The sequence below is a fragment of the Cryptococcus neoformans genome (assembly GCF_000091045.1).
Source record: "Cryptococcus neoformans var. neoformans JEC21 chromosome 9 sequence".
Lineage (NCBI taxonomy): Eukaryota > Fungi > Basidiomycota > Tremellomycetes > Tremellales > Cryptococcaceae > Cryptococcus > Cryptococcus deneoformans.
In genome coordinates this window covers 808,540-827,129 of record NC_006694.1, presented here as the reverse complement: position 1 = coordinate 827,129, position 18,590 = coordinate 808,540, and the positions used below count along the sequence as shown (strand labels likewise).

General features: G+C 48.3%; 7 protein-coding genes and 1 non-coding gene across 8 annotated transcripts; 5 read left to right on the top strand and 3 right to left on the bottom strand.

Annotated features, from left to right (window-relative positions):
* The first annotated feature begins 783 nt into the window (after positions 1 to 783).
* On the top strand, positions 784 to 2,656 carry CNI03040 (expressed protein). Its single transcript, XM_573014.2, has 5 exons — positions 784 to 957; positions 1,034 to 1,068; positions 1,140 to 1,588; positions 1,658 to 1,993; positions 2,073 to 2,656. Exons 1-5 carry the CDS (start codon positions 893 to 895, stop codon positions 2,601 to 2,603), a joined length of 1,416 nt encoding a protein of 471 aa, XP_573014.1. The 5' UTR covers positions 784 to 892; the 3' UTR covers positions 2,604 to 2,656.
* CNI03030 (conserved hypothetical protein) lies at positions 2,615 to 3,903 on the bottom strand. Its single transcript, XM_024657853.1, has 6 exons — positions 3,518 to 3,903; positions 3,288 to 3,462; positions 3,182 to 3,234; positions 3,004 to 3,113; positions 2,850 to 2,944; positions 2,615 to 2,789 (listed from the first exon to the last, which is right to left on the bottom strand). The coding sequence occupies exons 1-6, from the start codon at positions 3,842 to 3,844 to the stop codon at positions 2,728 to 2,730; spliced, it is 822 nt and encodes a 273-aa protein (XP_024513461.1). The 5' UTR covers positions 3,845 to 3,903; the 3' UTR covers positions 2,615 to 2,727.
* An 85-nt stretch (positions 3,904 to 3,988) lies between these two features.
* Positions 3,989 to 5,219, top strand: CNI03020 (hypothetical protein). The gene is made up of 3 exons (XM_024657852.1): positions 3,989 to 4,812; positions 4,864 to 5,026; positions 5,071 to 5,219. Exons 1-3 carry the CDS (start codon positions 4,069 to 4,071, stop codon positions 5,079 to 5,081), a joined length of 918 nt encoding a protein of 305 aa, XP_024513462.1. The 5' UTR covers positions 3,989 to 4,068; the 3' UTR covers positions 5,082 to 5,219.
* On the bottom strand, positions 5,149 to 7,378 carry CNI03010 (hypothetical protein). Its single transcript, XM_572913.2, has 3 exons — positions 7,054 to 7,378; positions 6,725 to 6,990; positions 5,149 to 6,667 (listed from the first exon to the last, which is right to left on the bottom strand). Exons 1-3 carry the CDS (start codon positions 7,303 to 7,305, stop codon positions 5,212 to 5,214), a joined length of 1,974 nt encoding a protein of 657 aa, XP_572913.1. The 5' UTR covers positions 7,306 to 7,378; the 3' UTR covers positions 5,149 to 5,211.
* A 119-nt stretch (positions 7,379 to 7,497) lies between these two features.
* Positions 7,498 to 7,601, top strand: CNI03000. Its single transcript has one exon. It is a non-coding gene; the product is annotated as a tRNA-Gln (tRNA).
* A 154-nt stretch (positions 7,602 to 7,755) lies between these two features.
* CNI02990 (conserved hypothetical protein) lies at positions 7,756 to 11,402 on the bottom strand. The gene is made up of 7 exons (XM_024657851.1): positions 10,452 to 11,402; positions 10,137 to 10,388; positions 9,939 to 10,082; positions 9,760 to 9,888; positions 9,516 to 9,698; positions 9,331 to 9,459; positions 7,756 to 9,274 (listed from the first exon to the last, which is right to left on the bottom strand). The coding sequence occupies exons 1-7, from the start codon at positions 11,341 to 11,343 to the stop codon at positions 7,941 to 7,943; spliced, it is 3,063 nt and encodes a 1,020-aa protein (XP_024513578.1). The 5' UTR covers positions 11,344 to 11,402; the 3' UTR covers positions 7,756 to 7,940.
* A 1,728-nt stretch (positions 11,403 to 13,130) lies between these two features.
* CNI02980 (protein serine/threonine kinase, putative) lies at positions 13,131 to 15,751 on the top strand. Its single transcript, XM_572865.2, has 3 exons — positions 13,131 to 14,149; positions 14,207 to 15,364; positions 15,423 to 15,751. The coding sequence occupies exons 1-3, from the start codon at positions 13,789 to 13,791 to the stop codon at positions 15,605 to 15,607; spliced, it is 1,704 nt and encodes a 567-aa protein (XP_572865.1). The 5' UTR covers positions 13,131 to 13,788; the 3' UTR covers positions 15,608 to 15,751.
* A 208-nt stretch (positions 15,752 to 15,959) lies between these two features.
* On the top strand, positions 15,960 to 18,421 carry CNI02970 (expressed protein). Its single transcript, XM_572937.1, has 8 exons — positions 15,960 to 16,191; positions 16,244 to 16,471; positions 16,522 to 17,018; positions 17,068 to 17,297; positions 17,355 to 17,447; positions 17,497 to 17,876; positions 17,937 to 18,176; positions 18,225 to 18,421. Exons 1-8 carry the CDS (start codon positions 16,043 to 16,045, stop codon positions 18,400 to 18,402), a joined length of 1,995 nt encoding a protein of 664 aa, XP_572937.1. The 5' UTR covers positions 15,960 to 16,042; the 3' UTR covers positions 18,403 to 18,421.
* The last annotated feature ends 169 nt before the right edge of the window (positions 18,422 to 18,590 follow it).

The window sequence follows — 18,590 nt, the reverse complement described above, 5'->3', positions numbered from 1 at the left end:
AAGGTGTTTCATAACCCTTCAGTTTCTTGCCGATATCTTTTGTCAGCCGAGCAGGTGGAATTCCGTTTTGACAGCTTCGATGCACAACGTATTTTACAGTAGATTTAATCACTTCTAGCGCATCAAGAAATGAAATGACCTAAAGCATCAACTAGCATTATCAAACTTCTAGAGAAAACCCTCGTCAAATTGAACAAATGAGCGTACGAACGGTCATATATTTGACATCATTCATGATCAGACCGCCACCCAAAAAAGGCGAATCCTCGCAGATACAAGTTGTCCATGTAAATTTACCTCACCTCGATTCTCATCTCCAAAAACGTTGTATATCTATCTAATGATTCTTTTCCAGCCGCCAGCAGTAATTATAGCCTCCTATATACTTCGTGGCAGTTGGAGGATCTTGGACAAAGTTTAAACCTCTCGAAACTTGACGCGTCCAACTGTAGGGCAGATCAACATGGACTGTCGTGTTTTTCGAAATGGTCACTTTATCAGTCATTATAACGGTCATTAACTTGAAGCCTTCATTACCCTCCACGTTTAGATACGCGTATCAACACTGCATTCAAAACACAGTTTGAAATACATGGGTCGAAAGAGGTTATAGTCCTGTAAATGTCGATAGCTATTTGGTTCGTTGACCCGCCTCCACTCGTCAGGCACGATGATTTCGGTGCTGCCGTTCATTACGTCATGGTCTTGTTGTTTACCGAAAAGTAGCGAGATTTCCGTCCGTCTTTACAATTGGGTGCGCCACGGTGTAAGCTGCGCTGCGTTGCACAAGCTACACTTCCATACATACCAGTGTGTTTTGCCTATCATTCCACAGTCACAAGGAGATAAGAGAGCCTTCCAGGTGGATATATATACCTCTTACGCCAGGGATATGGCCATCCCTCTCGTATGGCTGTCTCAGCAGCTCATACCCCCGCTTTTGCTCACCTACTTCTTGTGCGTCTTTTCGTCCCCTTCCGGGACTACTGTAGGTTGATTTGTTACAAGGTGACTGATTGATGCTGTCATTTAGTATCTCATGGAAAGTAGCTACATTCGAGCTGGCTCGTATGTCCTTGTTACCATTGCTTACCCCTTAGCTGAGGACCCAAACGTCCAATATTAAAACCATCATTTAGCATCCCTATCTCTGGATGTACTGGCATGGAGTCAACCAGATAGCGGGAATATCAGTACCTTTACAAATGGTATAAAGAGGATTATCGCCTACAACATTCTTTTCAGCCTCCATATCCTACCGACTCTTCTAATCGGCTTTATTTCTGCTTTATACCTTCGCCTATACTTTTTGCCACGCTCGCAATCTGTCCCACCTTATGATCCTCCATTCGAGGTACTAGACAAGCAAGTCATGTTTGCTTGCCTTTTTCCTAGGTCAGCTTCAAGATCAAGGTCGCATTTAGAGCTAGAGTCAGAGTTTGGCGATGTTTTGTTGATCACCGAGCAAGAACCGATAGTGGAAAGATGCTATAAAGGAAGGTGTGGAGGTAGATGGAAGCCTGCCAGGACAAGGCATTGTACGCAATGCGGCGTGTGCAGAGCTGGCTTTGACCACCACTGCCCATTTGTAAGTTACCCTATCCACATTTCCTAGCCTAACAACTTGACGTCTGATGAACGGTTTACGAAATGTTAGTTTGCAAACTGTCTTACCGCACCATACATCCCCACTTTCCTCGCTGTCCTCCTATATACGCCCCCCACCGTCCTCATTCTCTCCTTCCCCCTCCTATCCCCCCTTCTCCACCGCTTTATTGCGGCTTATTCCCAAGCATGTGACTCTTCCGAGATAATAGCTTATTGGTGGAACTGGAAATGGAGCTGGGTCGTCGCAGGTGGCCCTGTAGGCAGGTTTGCAGGCGGTATCATTCTCGGGTGGAGAGAGCTTGATAGACAAGATGGTGGAGGGCTATATAGATTGGCTGTCGGGCTGTTAGTCGCTTTCGGCTTTATTCTGTCTGGGATCACCGCGGTGAGTCTCTTGAGAACGATCTTGCCCATCTTTGGATTATGGAAGTCTGAACTCGAACTGACAAAATAGCTATCTAAAGAGTCTAGCATATTCGACTATCCGTATCCTTCGGGACGGTGACTTTACCATCGACCGCGAACGATCTAGCGCCCACAGACGTATCCTCTCCACCATCAAAGGCCTCCCTCGGGAACAACCTATCCCGGATAAACTACGACAAAACCTTGCCCGATTTTCAGACCGTCCAGCATTTTACCTGCCTCCCAGGGATATAGATCGAATTTGTCCAGGTCAAGGTCAAGATCGGAAGTGGGATTGCCATGGGAGGAAAAATCCTAAGGGGTATGTCGTCCAGCTCAATGACAAAGCGAGGCCGTATGATCATGGACCTAGAATGAATACGCAATTGGTCTTGGGAACACCATGGGGTGAGGGATGGAGCTGGTTGTTGCCTTGGAGAGCAATCCGGCCGGGTATAGAGTATGATGGGGGGGAAAGATGTTTATTCAACTGGCCGGTGGCGGAAGGGGTCAGGCAAGAGATAGAAGGGGCTATTGGATCGGGTATTCTGAATAGACTGTCAGAGGGAGACCATCTAAACTGTAGATGAGATGTTTATGCTGCTGTGAATAGGACATGCATGTAGATTTTGAGCGAAGCCGTGCACGTCAATAAGTAATCAGTGCATCATGTAAAATGTGATTTTTCTTTTCTTACTCCAACTGGCAAGATATCTAGCTTGAGACATCTTCATGGAGGAGGACGTATTCACGTGAGGATGTACCAAATTTGATAACTATCAATTACCATCAGCACATCGTCTATCTCACCTGCGGAGATACAGCCCGGAGCTCACCGTCACTGGGTCTTAATTCGTAATATCTTGACTTGGGAATTTCAATGTCATTCACGAAAGTCCCGTTCGTCGAATCCAGGTCGATTATGAATGGTCTATAACAATTATTATCAGTCCACAGCCCATATTGTATCCGACCAAGAGGGACGCTTACTTAATGGTTGTAGCCACATCGCCGTACTCGTTTCGTTCAGTCATCTGACGGTATTGGATAGCGGCGTGTTGTTTTGAACAGGATGGATGGGCAACGGGGATGTCGGTGACCTTTTGTATACATCATCAGAAACATACTCAGAAATGTACAATATATAATATCCATAGGATGATCTTACAACTTCATCCCGCCCAATGAGATAGCATGATTGTCGATAAATGTGAATCAAATCTATTCACATAACAGTCAGATGATAGCATGAATGAAGAAAGTGGAGCACTTGCCTATTTGCTCGGTCCCTTTGAACACATATAATCTCCAGTTCTTTGTTGGCTTTCTTGCCTCTGCCGGTTCGTTGTACTTGACGACCACTCCCTTGACAGTATTGGTCTCTTTGGCCAGTAGACCAGAGCTGCTAAAGTTTGGTTTCTCCCGTTCTACAGGTGGCTGATCGGAGTCCTATACCATTTTCGTAAGCTATATCACCCCACTGATGCGGACGAAGAGAACACACCTCTCTCCCGACATCATCGTCATATCTCTTCCTATCCTTAGCTCTCTCACTTTCCCTCTCCTTTTGACCATAGGATCCCTCCCTGTCCCTCCGACTCGAGCTCCTGTACGACCCACGGTCGCCCTTATCACTACCACGACCGTACCCTCCATCTTTTTCCTGTTCCCGGACCCTATCCCTGTTCCCCCATCCACCATCTCGCGGTCTGGATGACCTGCCTGAATTTGGTCGGTTAGGAGAACGACGGCGATGGTAGCTTGAGCTGTCGCGGTCACGTCGTGGGGAGCGGGAGTCATCCCCCCGCCTGCGGTCTGGAGATGCTGGCATCTTTTTGTATTGTTCTTTTTATTGTGAATTATTATTATAGATAGTTGACGTAAGACTGGGTTGCAGAACGAAATGAATGGACGAGTACGACGTATTTAGTGATGATGTCTGACCTTTTTGTCCCCCCGCGTAAAAACGTGATTGTTGATCTTACTTTTACAATATTTGTATCACCACATCTCGTCAGCCGGGGGATTGGGATTGTCGGAGGAAATACAAGGATAATGTCCCGCTCTACAATCTCTTCTCTCGAATCTCAACTCTCCACCGCAACGCACGAACTCGAACTCGCCACATTCCTCAACAAGGGCATCCTGCAGACTAATACTGAGTACAAGCTTCGCATAGCAGAACTCGAATCAGAGAACAATATTCTGAGAAAGGCGGAAACGAGGCTAGCTGGGACCGAAGATGCTTTGGAGGATGCTGAGAAAAGAATAAAAATGTTGGAGGAAGAGCGAGACGTGTGGGAAGAGGAGCTGGAAACGGCCAAGGAGAACATGGAAAGCGCGGAAAGGGACAAGGATGCAGCTGTGAGGGAAAGAGACCATGAGCGAAATCAGAGAGAGCTATGGGAAGAGCGGTTCTGGGAATTGCGAGGATCGTTGGAAGGTTTAATGGAGCGGACCAATTATCAGATTGGCGGGAGCTCTCGAACTCTGTCTCAAGCAAAATCGAAGAAAGGTCTTCTACCGTTACTGAAAGACTTGACGCCGGTAGCGAAGGTTAAGCCCAACGCCTCTGCATCCACAGGCCGCCTCAGCAGGAAACCCCGCCTACAATCCCCCACCTCGCCCCCCTCACCCCCTATTGAGCCGTCTTCACCTCTGCGACGGCCGATGCGTGAAGCTGCGAAGAAGAGAAAATGGTTGGCAGAATCGGAAAGCGATGAAGAAGATGCCTTTGTGCCCAAGGGCGGCAGGCGGAAAGCCTTGGCTGATCCTTTAGCAGATAGTAACTATACAGAGGTAGAATCGACGTCCTTCAAATCCTATGTCGTCGTGCTGATTTTTGAGAAGACATCGTCACAAATAGCCACTCCCGCTTCAAGCCGAGTACCATTCAATAGTAAACGGCGCGGACGTCAAAGTAATAACACCAAGCAGCAAATGGACATAACAATGCAGGTTAAAGAAGAGCCTACCAGTCCGGGCTATAAAAATCCTTCAGAAGATAGTGATGGTAAGTTCTCCATCTTTGGTGAGGGCATCACTGACCAATCTCAGACCCTCTTTAAATAAAATAGAAAAGGTTCTATAGCTATGGGGTTTGGGACTCGACGGTTAGATTTTATATGTTTGTTGCATTTGATTGTATTTTGATATGCTGTATGCTATATGATATCCTTTGACCCCGATACATGTTATTTATGCACTGGGATTTGGATATGAATAATCCCCTTTTTCAAATCTGACTCTCTTGCCTTCGCCGAATACTCTATAAGGAAAAATCATCACCGCCGCGCTTCCCTTTTCCCTGTCCGCACCCGGCGCCAGATTGTACCCTGCCCTTTCCCAACCTCGCACCTTCCACCGACTTTGGCCCCAAACCTCTTTAAAAGTAGCAGTGCCCATCATGACCGTCGTCATACCTTCTTTAGCACCACGGCAGAGCGAGTGAAGGCTTACGACGGGGAAGGGGAGAGTGATCTTCGCAACAGGTGGTGCAGAGATCTTTTTGGGTTGGAGAAAGTTTGGAAGAATGGAAGATTTAAACTTGTCTTGAGATTTCTTGGCCAAGTCCGGTGGTTGTAGGGAAGTGTAATACTCATCAAGGAAAGCCTTGCTGATTGCTTCGAGAGATACGTGAAAACCCGTCCGCTCCACCTTCCCACTATCCAGAGCCTCCGCGTCAAAGATCTTCACTTTGAATCCCTTCAACACCCCTTCTTTCCCCTCGTATCTCGATCCCTCGAAAACGTCACCTTTCTCATATCCCAACATCCTTTTCATCCTTCTCTGTTCTTCCCCGAGACCGTGAGCAGGACCAGATGTCAGTGCTTCGAAAGTGTACTGGGCTGCCTCCTTGGTCGCCCAGAATTCCACCTGCGGCTCATCACCCGTCATCCCATACAGCTTTTTATGCTCTTCCCAAGCTTCTGTCATGACAGCATTGAACTCCTCCACCCATGGCCTCTCCATTTCTTCCAGAATACATCTGTATAATTCTCGGGAGTTTTGACTTTGTCCTTTAAGGATTTCGTCTTCTTCATCTTCCGCGTCCATTTCGCGTCGTCCTTTCCCCTTGCCCTTTCCAGTGCCGTCCCGCCCTCTGACAGCCGATCCTTTGCCAATGAGATGGTTTTTGGGACGAAGGGAACGCTTCGCAGCTTCCTCACTGTCCTTCGGTAAAGGATAATGGAGCACATCAGAGCAGAGTCCGAGGAGTGCTGTGATATCAAAATTGATCTTCATGGACGGTGGAGGGGTTTTTGGCACAAGGTGGCCTGAAAGTTGGGATAGAGGTGGAGGCGACAAGTGGTGTACAGTAACACCCCATTCTTTTAGCGTAGCTAATGTTTGCGGGATCCTATTGTCGGGCCATTCGGGGATAGTAGATTCGGGGTCAAGGTATTCGGGTGGTAACTGTTCGGGTGTTGGTGGAATTCGAGTAAGCCAGAGAGACAGTTTGGGAACGGGAGCACCGGGAATACGAGGTGTACGAGAGGCAGCTCGGCGGAGATCCCGAGCTGTTGCAAGCAGGCTGTTGTACTGTTGGCGACCGTTATCGTCGTGGTAGCCAGTCTGCGAGTCCGAATTAAAATCAGAGTTGACGTAGGAGTCTTGTTCTCGAAACTCTGCCAGTAAATGTGATATCTTTTTGCTTAGATCAAATGAGCACTCTGATCAATGCATAATTCTGGCCTTGAATAGGACTCACCTATATATTCTAATCCACTCTTTACCCCCATCGGCAAGGACGTCCACCCAAATCTCTTTCGCTTTTCTTGCCTTGTGTCCGCCATTTCCAGGGACCTTCCGTCCTTTACTCTCAGCTCCCGACCAAGATCCTCCTTTATCTCTACCCATTGGCATCCGCACACCTACGACGGGCGGCTTGCAGCTAATTACAACTTTCCAGAAAGTCTCCAGGCCTTGTACTGAAGGTAAAGGGTCTTCTTGGGGAGGTATATTAGAGTCTATCATCTGCGAATAAAAGTCAGCTTGGGTTCCAATTAGGAGTTTCAAAGAGGTACGGTCTCAACGAACAGATTGGATATGTTGCTCATGATGCTCGATACCTTCAATGAACTTTTTGAGACCCATAACGTCTTCTTGCCTCCATATTCTCGGTTGCCCAGTTTTCTTATCGTCGCTCCTCAAGTCCAATGATGGCAGGTAGATCCGGTCGAGTACGGGTGCGTGGTACATCAATCGCTCCGTTGGAAAGGAGTGGATATGCGACAGAAGAGACTGTATTTGATCATGAGCGGCATGCAAATTGGGGGTGAAATCTGGCATGTTTTGGGGAAGCTTCCTTGCGGTAGCGAAATTGACTGGAGTGACAAAGAGCACACTGCTTGTAATCTTTCGCTGACATTCCTGTGCATCAGCAACTTGCCAATATTTATGGATAGCGAGTGCGATGTCAAATGGTAGCTTGTTACGGTTTATTACGATTGATAAATGCTAAGCTGCAAAGGGAATATACAGGGCGACATCGTCTAGTGGTTAGGACGTTCGGTTTTGAAGGATAGCGTGGTAATCCGCGTACTTCAACTATCCGAACGACCTGGGTTCGAACCCCAGTGACGCCTTGACTTTTTGTTCTCTTTTTGCCTCCGTAATCTCTGCCCACTTCCTTTTTTTGCGGCAACCAACCGCTACTACTTATTTTATGTATTAGCGCAATAATTACTTTTTTGACTCCTGCATAGAATGATAAATATAAGCGTATGAGAAAACTGGACGTTTAAAGATTATATCAATAGGCATAAAGAGAGCTAGGAATCTTTATGAAGCTAATACATAACGTTGGTTCGGGTTTCCTGTTTCTACTGTTTACAATATCGTATTATTACTTTCATTCACTTCCCTAGGAGTACACTCCTTAACCTTCGCAATGATTGGTGCTATCGTATCCTCTGTAGTGCTGATCATATCTGCGCCAACTTATTCTTCAACTTCTTCATAAAACCAGTCTTCTTCTTGGGGGTGGTTCCGGAGCCTGTACTGGTGGTGGGCGATACGGGGTTGTCCGTTGAGGATTGAGATTTGTGAGTAGGAGCAATGGTAGAGGAAGTGCCTGCTCCAGCTGCACCTGCACCACCAACGGCAGCAGCACCAGTACCAGCAGCAGTTGCCGTGGACTTCTTGTCCACAGCTTCTGTGTGGCCCTTGACAGGAATGGTAGGTCCAGTCTCTGTCCCCTTGGTGGGGGTGGTCGGCCTTTCTGTCTTAAGCTTCTCAGCTGCTGACTCTATACCAGGAGCAGCTGGAGATTTTGTAGCCTTGGTGTTATCCTCCCCAGTGGTTTTGATGTCAGGCACATCGGCAACCTCCCTGTCACTAGGATAAGTCTTATCATGAGGGTCGGTAATTTTGTCCTTGACAGGCTTAAGGGCATTGGAATGTTTGGCTGAATCGTCATGGCTAATCAAAGCATCGGCCTCTCCAGCCGTTCCAGTCCCATCAACTGGTTCATTCGGACCCTTAACATTGTGCTGGCCTATTTTAGATCCTGCAACACCAATAGTGGCAGGAGCCTTCGTGTTCGTCGCATTGTCGGGCGTCGGGTAAGTCCCCGGTTCGCGAGATGTTCCGGGGATGTTATGCGTAGAAGGGTGACCAACTCCGTCGTCTTCTTTGCCAGGAGTAAGGGAGGTAATGTGACTTGTAGCCGGAGCGGTTGATTTCTGCCCAATGGTGGTTACCCCCGCAGCCGTTTCCTTGCCATTAACTACAGACCGGTCCTCAGCTACGGTAGACTCTGCCAAGGGTGACGGTGCAATTTTCGACTCTTTCGCCGCTAATTCCCGGTCAAGAGGCTTACCCTCCCTTCCATGAGCAATAGCAGTCATGCTGGCAGCGCTACTTGTCCTTTCATGGGCGTGGGTGGTCTCGCTAGCGAAATGCTTTTCGCCAGGAGAGATGGATGTGGTTGCGCTTGACAAGGTAGTAGTAGTGGTGCTACCGGGTGCGGTGGGAGTACCATCCGGATCAAGTTTTGTAGCACCGTGAGCCGCACCAAGACCGAGCGTAGTGGCAGGGAGAGGGGGAGCGAGAGAATAAGAGTTATCCGCAGAAGTCGAAGTTCCGGTTACGGTAGTACTTGACGGGTCTCTGTTGGAGGAGGAGTTGGCGAGCGCACCCGTAATACTAGCCGGAGCAACGGCACCGGAAGTCGAAGGTTCTGCGGACACGGCAGTCGATGAGCCAGGAGTTGCAATACTGGCGATGATGGCACTGGAAGGAGCTGAAGCATTAAGAGCTATCACAATCAGCCAACTCATCCCATATTTCTTAAACCCCAGGTATGGGACTCACTCTTCTCATCTGGAAGAACAGCGACACCAGCCTCATTCACTGTCCCGGGCAAAGCACCTACACCACTAGAGTGTTCTCCGGGAAGAGCGCCGGTGAATTCATCAGAAGGAAGGGAAGTTCTGGGTGCGACTGCGTAGGAATTAGTATTTTTCAGCCTTGTCAGTTGATTTCCAAGACGGACTCACCACCAGCGACATGATCGGCGTGGGTCGTTGTGTGCTTGGCTTGGGGGAGAGTGTTGGAAGGTCCAGCTTGAGAGGCAGCAACGGCTCCGACAGGAACATCAGCTAAAGCACCTACGCCCACAGCTTCGCCGGGTCGGACACCTTGATTGGTTTCAGAGCTGGCGGCCTTTGCAGCATCAACCTCTGAACAAACGTGTATCAGTATCGCAATAGCTCGGCAACTTCCAAGTGGGAAAGGTCGTACTCTTCTCCTCAGGGAGGACAGCCACGCCAGTCTCATTGGCAGTTCCAGGCAAAGCACCGACACCATCAGAATGTTCTCCAGGCTGAGCGCCGACAAATTCGTCAGTGGGATGAGATACACGAGGCACAACTGCATTGATTATAAGATCTCGTAATATCGAATGAATGAGGATGACTCACTGGCTACTCGACCATGTGGGCCGGAGTGGATAAAACCGAATTCGGCCGCAGAAGCGTCCTTGGTACTTTGGAAAGCTTCGTCCACAAAGTTCATAACTTGCTTGCGTATTGTTCCATCGGGACCAAAGTTTGCTGATGCACGACCTATTTCTCATCGTCATCAGCCATCGGAACAAAAAGCGAAACCACTTGACTGACGCTGAGTATTCTGAATAGTCCCTTGCAATCCTTCTGCTACCTTACTAGCTTGCGCCTTTGCCTGATCGATCAATCCAGTAGCAGAACTTCGTCGCCCTTTGGGAGAACCTGGACCGTGGAATGCATCCTTGATTGGGGAAGGGATCACAGAGAAAGCAGCTTGCCCCATTTTACCCAGACCTTCAGTGACATCTTCATAGAGTGAAGTCGGGGCATTAGGACCTGATCCAGGAAGAGGAGTGGGTTTGATTGCTGGAATAACAGACGTCAAAATCGGGAAAATATATTTGGTCGACACCAAAAAAAGGAACTTACCACCCCATCCACCAGGCAGTTCCTGACCAGGAGTCGATGATCCAGCAGAAGCAGTTTCTATGGTATCTGGCACAAGCCCCGCCAGCTGCCTGGCCGCTTGCTCCCTTCCATTCACATCACTAGGTCTTCTCACTTTGTTCTCTTCCGCGACACTATTGACGCTTCCCCTCCTGACCTGTTCAGTCTGTGGGGCAGAATCTAAAAGGTCGGCGCCTTTGTCCTTGAAAGCTTCGACCTCTTTGGCTGAGAGGGCCCCCGCTTGAGTTGTGTCTGCAGGGTCAACCTCGGCGGCTGGTTTGGAAGCGACAGGGATAACAGGTGCGTAGAGGGTAGCAGCAGCGATTGCTTGGGCCTTCTTCCCTTCGAGGTCACCTAAAGGGAGGCTGCCGGTATTAGGCTCACCAGCTTCAGTGTTTATTGGCTTTACCGAAGTGGGAATGGTAGTGGAGGGGGGCTCCGATTCGGTGGTTGCCTGCTCGGCCCCTTCTTCGGCTCTCTTAGCCGAGAGCTCCGCTCTTGTAAGGCCAGCCGTGTGGGGCTTCCCAGTCTCAGGATTGATTGTCGTCCCAGGCTTGGGAACATTTGGTGATGACCCTAAGCCTGGACCAGCAAAACCTTGCCCACCTTGGAAAGCTACTTCTCCTGCCTTCTGCGCTTCGAGCTGAGCACGCGTGAGACCGGCAGTGTGGGGTTTACCTGTTTGTGAATTGATTGAAGTACCAGGCTGAGGAACGTTGGGTGATGAAGCTAGACCGCCACCGGGTTCGACGACCGAATTTGACTGCGGGGCGGAGCTATCATCGGCCTGCACGAAGCCCCCTGTTACAGCTGTAGCTCCCGTGACGGAACTCGAGATAGTAGTCGGGAGATTTGATGCTCCTGGATGGGTCATGATGGATACTGGAGGAAGTTGAACTTGAATAGAAAGAGAAAATGAGTTGAGAAGATAAGCTGTGGACGAGATAGTAGTCCAGTATATCGCAAGAAGTGGCCGTGGACCAAAGAGATGGACTGACACCCATGACGTCAATGAGAATCCATAGGCTTGGGGGCCCTGTCGACGTCACTAACCTGTAACTGCTCATAATAACTTAAAATTACATATTTGCTTATCCTGACTTTTTAGACTCGATCACAACGGGGTCTATTTTTCTTATTTTAATTAGTTTCCCCTATTTAATTTTGCCACATCGATAGCTTTTGGCTGCTGGTAGTGCGTAAATAACTAAGCGTAATAAGCAATCCGTTTTATGTCGTGAATGATCGCCTTCGTTCGTTCTCTGATCTGCCGACGCTGGATGCTAAACTACGCCCCTTTCCATTTCCTCCATTCATTAGACGCTGAGGCTTTTCAGTTCATGGCTTCAGTGTTTGGGCAGTGGCACTCGGCAACATAAGGGTCAAGTCATTTCTTCATAGGCATTTTTGCTTCCGTGACCGACCCCTTCTTCTTCTTTCCGTCCTTTCAGGCTTCGGTCGTCGTCTTCTTCTATCTTCTGAATTCCTGAATGCTTCCTCTTGGATCGAGATGATATCGCGTCATTCCTTGGCTTGCTCTTTTGGCTCATGAAGACTTACATGCCGGCGTACGTTGAGGCAGTTATATTCTGTGGGTGATGCATGCGAAGCACGATAAGGCTCCTCTTCTGCTCTGTCTCGATGTCGTTTCATCCTCCCCACCTTTCACCTAAAAACACTTTACACTGTGACTCCATAAGTATGATGAAGAAGTCACAGCACTGGCCGAGGTATTGCATAAATTACAACTCCATAACCTAGATATAAATACTAAGACTAAACTTACTGCTATGAAGTAGATCCTACGGCCTTGTATCGATCTTTGCTCCTTGCCATACCTCACTGCTGTATGCGCGACATAGTAGTGAAGATACACCTCAAAAATTGATTTATGATCAACTTTGAGTGGGTGGGTGGGAAAACGATCAAAATGCAGTTGAATGAAATGCGTAATGCACGCAGAAGACAGAAGATAGGAGGGGAAAAAAGAGATGTGGTGGTGGAAAGAATAATGAGCGCAGGTTCAAACGAAGGTCAACTCCAGGAGAAAAAACCTTCGGTTCCCCTTCACAGAAATTCGGGTTGTCTGAAAGATAGTTGGGGGTTGAGACGAATTTCAGATTCTCGGAGGGTCGGAAGAAGTGAAGGACTTTGACAGCTACCAATGATTCTTTCTCGAAGAAGAGAACGAGGAAAAGAACAAAAAAAAATGAACAACCACAAGCAATAACACATCCTTTTACGTACTCTGCTGATCGTTTTACGTCGCGTATCTGGCCATGGCATGCTCGCCTACTATAAACAAATCGTGGATGCATGTGGGTCGTTTGCGGCAATGGCCGAATTCTCAGTTGTAACTTGACGAGCCTCCGTCGAGCCGACAGGGGGACCTCGCTGTACAAACGAGACGATCGTCGTTCCTAATTGTAAGTTGTGGTGAGAAATGCCGTTAAAAAGTTTTGTAATCACCAGAGACGAAAAGCTAATCTGGCTTTTATTTTGAGCCGAAAAAACCAGATTCGGTGGAACTCGAACTCAGGCACGGACTAGTCGTAAAGCGCAGGAATGAGGAACCCATAACCCCAGTCTATTCATTACTATTACTCGGGAAACGGAGGGATGTCAACACGATTTAATGAATTCTTCTTTTGACGTCGTCCGTCATCTGTCATCCCTCATTTCTTTATCTCTCTATCTATCCGCAAACCGCAACTTCATCTCGAATCACAGCTCGCCACTGCTCTCGCTGCTGGCAAGCCACGAGTGAGCCAGTTCCACCGAAAAACCCCCAGATCTCGAAGGGCTCGACACTCCACGACCATCTCCGGTCATTCCGGCGTGGAATTTGATTCACCCGAGAGAAAAACACTGCATCGCACTTCCTTGCGTTTATTCGGAAAGCCGGACTCCAACCTCTACCAACCAATCAACATAATTCGACACATTAGACGCTAGAAGAGGCTTCTTTTATGTACCCACGCGCATAATACCCTGACATAAACGAACGGCACCTGATAACAGCCACAGCTGGTACACTAGCGACGACATATGGGTGTAGGAATCCGGTGGGCCTGAAATCAATATCAGATGCGTCATTAGGGGTAGTAGTGATCGACCATCAAGCAACAATCCTTCCTTTCATATTTGATACTTGTCAACCTCGCGCCCTTACGCCCTGGTTCCGGCTGATCAAGGTACATCCATCACCATCAGTCATCAAGCACAATCCACATTCCTCTATTCCCGGGCAGTTAACACAAATTTACACGATCACATCAAGATTCATTCAGTGATACCCACTCGACGACCTTCATCCACAATGGATCCACCCCGCGCATCCTCCACTCGCTCTTCATCCTCCTCAATGCCTACCTCAAGCAGCGCCTCGGCGTCCGCAAATAAGCTCAAAAAGTTTAAGCTTGATCCGATGTCAATGCTTTTACCTCATGAACGTCCAGGCTACCGTGGATCTCCTGCCGCCGGTCGAAGTATGCCTCCCCTACATCCTCAATTCCAACTGCAATCCCAACCCGGTTCACCGGCGTACTTTGCAATGTTGCAGAGCCAACAAGTACAACAGGATTCTGGGACACAAAGGATCGGGATTCAGACGCGGACGACAGCTAGTGTGGGTGAACAGGGTGGGAAGCGCGGAGAAGGCAGTGGCAGTCAGATTCCAAGTGAGTGGCCTTGAATAAATTGATCTTTGAGAAATGTACTGATGGCGGTTACTCTAGCCCAAGTTCCAGTTGGTTCGCAGCACCCAGCACAAGGTGTACCGTTATCGCCTCCTGCGTCAATGGCATCAACTCCACCGTCCGGGTCCTGGGAGGATTCCGCCTCCCAGTGGAGCTCAATGGAGGGTGTTGTCGAAGGCACGCCTGCACCCGGACAACGATCCCAGCCTAGTCGGCATTATGCCCCGCGAATGACTCAGAACACAATGAGGTTGGAAGATTGGGAAATCGTCGAGACTCTGGGTACTGGGACCTTTGGACGAGTCTTACTTGTTCGACAACGACCTTCTTATCGACCGACGCCATATCACCCCATTTTCCCCCATCTCTATCGCTCTCGCCATCCTTTCTCACCGTCACCCTCTACAACGCAAAAATCTGATGATCATCTCCCTCATTTCGCCATGAAAGTCCTTCGCAAGTCAGAAATTGTGAGGTTAAAGCAAGTGGAACACATCAACTCTGAGCGAATTATCCTTGAGCGTGTACGACATCCATTTATCGTCGAACTGCATGCCACCTACCAGGACCAGATCAATGTCTATATGCTCTTGTCTTACATTCCAGGTGGCGAACTCTTCTCACACCTTCGACGGGCCGGGCGATTCTCCGCCGACGTCACCAGGTTCTATCTCGCGTCTATCGTTCTTGCCATTGAATACCTCCATTCGCAAAACATTATCTACCGTGATCTTAAACCCGAAAATCTCCTTCTCGATCGTCACGGCTACCTCCGCATCGCGGATTTTGGCTTTGCCAAAGTGGTGCAAGACCGTACATTCACTTTATGTGGTACTCCGGAATATCTTGCTCCGGAGATCGTTCTCTCCCAAGGCCATGGCAAAGCTGTCGACTGGTGGGCTCTTGGTATCCTCGGTTTTGAAATGCTTGCTGGTTATCCCCCTTTCTTTGATGATCATCCGCTCGGTATCTACGAAAAGATTCTCCGCGGAGATATTGCATTTCCTTCACATGTCGATCCTTATGCCAAAGATCTCATTAGGGGGTTTTTGACAGCGGATCGAAGTAAGAGGTTAGGCAACTTGAGGGGCGGGGCGAAGGATGTAATGGGACATCCGTGGTTTGCGGGTGTGGATTGGAGAAGCCTAGAGAGGAAGGAAATTGGAGCTCCGATCGTCCCTCGAGTGGCTAGCATGGGTGTGTACCTCCCGCTTTGCATGAAAGTTTTCCTTACTGACTTTATGTGATCAAATAGGCGATTCACAGAATTTCCAGCGGTATCCACCTCCCCGACCACAAGACCTTCCGGGTGTATTTGGCCAAACGTACAACACATCGAACGATCCATGTGGCGAGCTATTTTCAGACTTCAGTTTCCCTGGAGGAGGGAGCGAGAGGGGGTCTGCGAGTGAATCTACTGAGGTCTTGAGTCGGGATTAGAGATAGCAGAGGTGATAGAGGGATGCGGGGATAGGATAAGCGCCCTCTAGTAAAATACCCAGAGGAAGGAGGAACAAACTATATCAGTAGAAAAGTAACAGCAATCAGGAACTAAGTATACATGCAGTAGCATTGTTTCATCGCCCTCAGAAGAGATCCGGTCCATAATCTTACTTTTAATATTATTTTCTTACCACGTCCATGGTTTATCGCAATATGGAGGGTGTAATATTGGAGAGAATATGGAAGTGTCGACGTCACGATGATTGCCGGTGTTTGCTGTTTGCAACAACAAATATCAAACGAACGAAAGACAGATTGATTCACTTGACCATCTATCGACACTTGTCACCTTTTCTCAATATCATTTCTTCGCAAACAACAAGGCCGAAAAGAAACCTGGTTAAATAAACTGCGAGTGACAAGAGATACGTCATGAACGGCATTTCGGAGCAAAGATCCTCACCAAAAACGGTATTTGAAGATCTTCGACTATCAATCGACCCAACCACTATCCGCCTTGCACTAGGTGAAAAACCTGTGAAATCCATTGATCCAGATGGAACTATTGCTTATGATGAGACGTACGTGCAATCACGTCCAATCACATTCATATCCTATCTGACAAGCTTTTAGCAAAACACCTGACGCAAAGCTCACGGAGCAGCTGGAAAGAATATGGAACGAATACCCGAATGGCTTGCTTGAACTCACAGAACGAAAGCTCGAAAGATTGCCTCCCGATGAGGACGCAGTCAAGCCCCAAGGAGAGGGCGTTGACGAGGAAAAGAAACGCGATCCGTTCAGTATGATGACATATGAAGAAATGGAAAAGTTGAGGTCCGAGATATTTCTGCAACTTAAGTGAGTGACTATGTTCAGGATTCTTTGCGTATCCGCTAAAGTATCAGTAGTGATGCTCGCAATGAACTCTGGTTCGTCCTTGAGCTCGCCAAAACACTTTCATCATCTTCCTCGTTCACTACCCAGCCTCCTCCGCCTCCTGCCGCACTCCATCAGAAGAAAGGCAAGGCCAAGCCAGCTCCTCCAGCTCCAACTACCCTTCCGTCCATCCCCGGAGAGCCACCCATCCTACCTCCCGGAACATTCTCCACTACCCCATCTGATTTCCCCATTAAACCTCCTCACGCACAAATATACGAGCTAGAGCGGTTGCTTCAAGCGAAACGGATCGCATTAAACGAGTGTCAGGGGCTAATCGATGGAGCAGTAGGAGAGCTGAGGTTGATGGCTCATGCTGGTGATAGATTTTGGAAAGATATCAGGAATTTGAAAGAGGGTGAAGGAGGGAGAGGCCAGTGGGCGGTGGTGCCTAAGCCTGATTTTGGCAGAGTCGGTGGAGAAGGAGAAAAGGCCAAGGATGTGGTCATTCCTTACGCAATCGATGAAGGTATTTCCAACCAACTCCCCTTCAACTGATAGCACTGACTACAAGATAGCGCCGAGTGGAACACGTGCAAGATGTCTTGCCGGTTTCGACCTGGACCCAACGAAGAAAGACGGCCTAACTTTTGGAGATCGCCATCATCTGCGGCTTCGAGCTACTCTCAGAGATGACTCTGGTGCGGTAATATCGTCAACCCCTGTGAAGGTCGAGGACCAGTCAGACGTACGAGCTATGATGGAGGCTGCGCAGATGGAAGCCTTCGATGAGGATCTTTTCAATGAAGTTAGTCAGTTCAGTAATGATCATGTTGTGGCATTACTAATCGTTCTGGCTTTGTAGATTCGTTTTGCGGCTGCTAGAATACCTAAGAACGAAACTGAACCACAACGCGTCTCTTTCCCTGTGGCCGACAAAATTCTCTCATTTGAGCTTGTAGGTTCAACTACGTGGCGAAAGCCGTACAATGCTAATGCCAACGTAGTATGACACAAGGTCTCTGCCTTCCTCACCTACATCATCTATCTGTGATATCATAGTATCCTCCACCCGTCTTAGTCTCCTCAACATTCATAGACAACGCAAAATCAACCTCGTCGCACCTTCCCAAAATTTTGCATCCCCTATACCGTCCATCCTACTACCTATCATCGATACCTTACGCTTCAGACAGTTGTGTAGTTTGGTGAGCTCGACGTTGAATGGATTTGATAGGACGCTACGTGATGCGGGATTGGACTCGAGGATGGAAAAGAGAATGTTAAAGGATGGACAGGATGAAATAAAAGAAATGCGGGCGGTTTTGCTAGGTAAGAGAGGTGCGGAAGTCCTGACTGGAGAATATTCATTAGGGATTGATGACAGGTACGTTGTCGCGTGCTCTCTTTGGATTGTTCAAATGAACGTTGCTGATCGTTGCCACAGCTATATTATCACCATCAATATTTCTGCGCCTTACAACACCATTGTCTACCTTTCAAGCATTTCCTTTCCTCTAGCAAACCCAGATGAGCTGTCACAAGTTGTGTCTGACGACCTTTCGGTTCAACTTCTTAGGCTTGCGTCCCGACACTTACATGGAAAACTTGCTGATGAACACAAGAAAGGGCTGTACTTTGATTCTTTGGAAGAAGTCATCAGGATTGGCGAGACTGGTTTGCTCAGGTAAGTCAGACATCGTCAGGAAAAAGCTAGATGTTAAAGATGCCTCAGATTGTCAATACCAGCTTCTTTTCATACTATCTACGGTAGCGTTGAATCTGACTGGATCAGCGTCCAGGCGTACGACTCAAGACAGTCAGACATAACCGTCTTTGCGTGGCTGGATACAGTGACGCACGCGATTGAAAGTAGCTTGTCGAGCAATGGGTCAACTACGCAAGTTCGTTGACGAACTGGGCGGCAGCAGAATGTATGAGGTCACTTGTCATCTTCATTGCAAGTCCCACAAAACTGTATGGAAAAACTGTGACGTACACGTTGGTGAAAAGCACAAAATACAAATGAAGAAAACAAAGAAGAGGCACGGCCGGTCTCACTTTCTTGTCGTCGGCGAAGGCTCTGTCATCGGAACTTTAT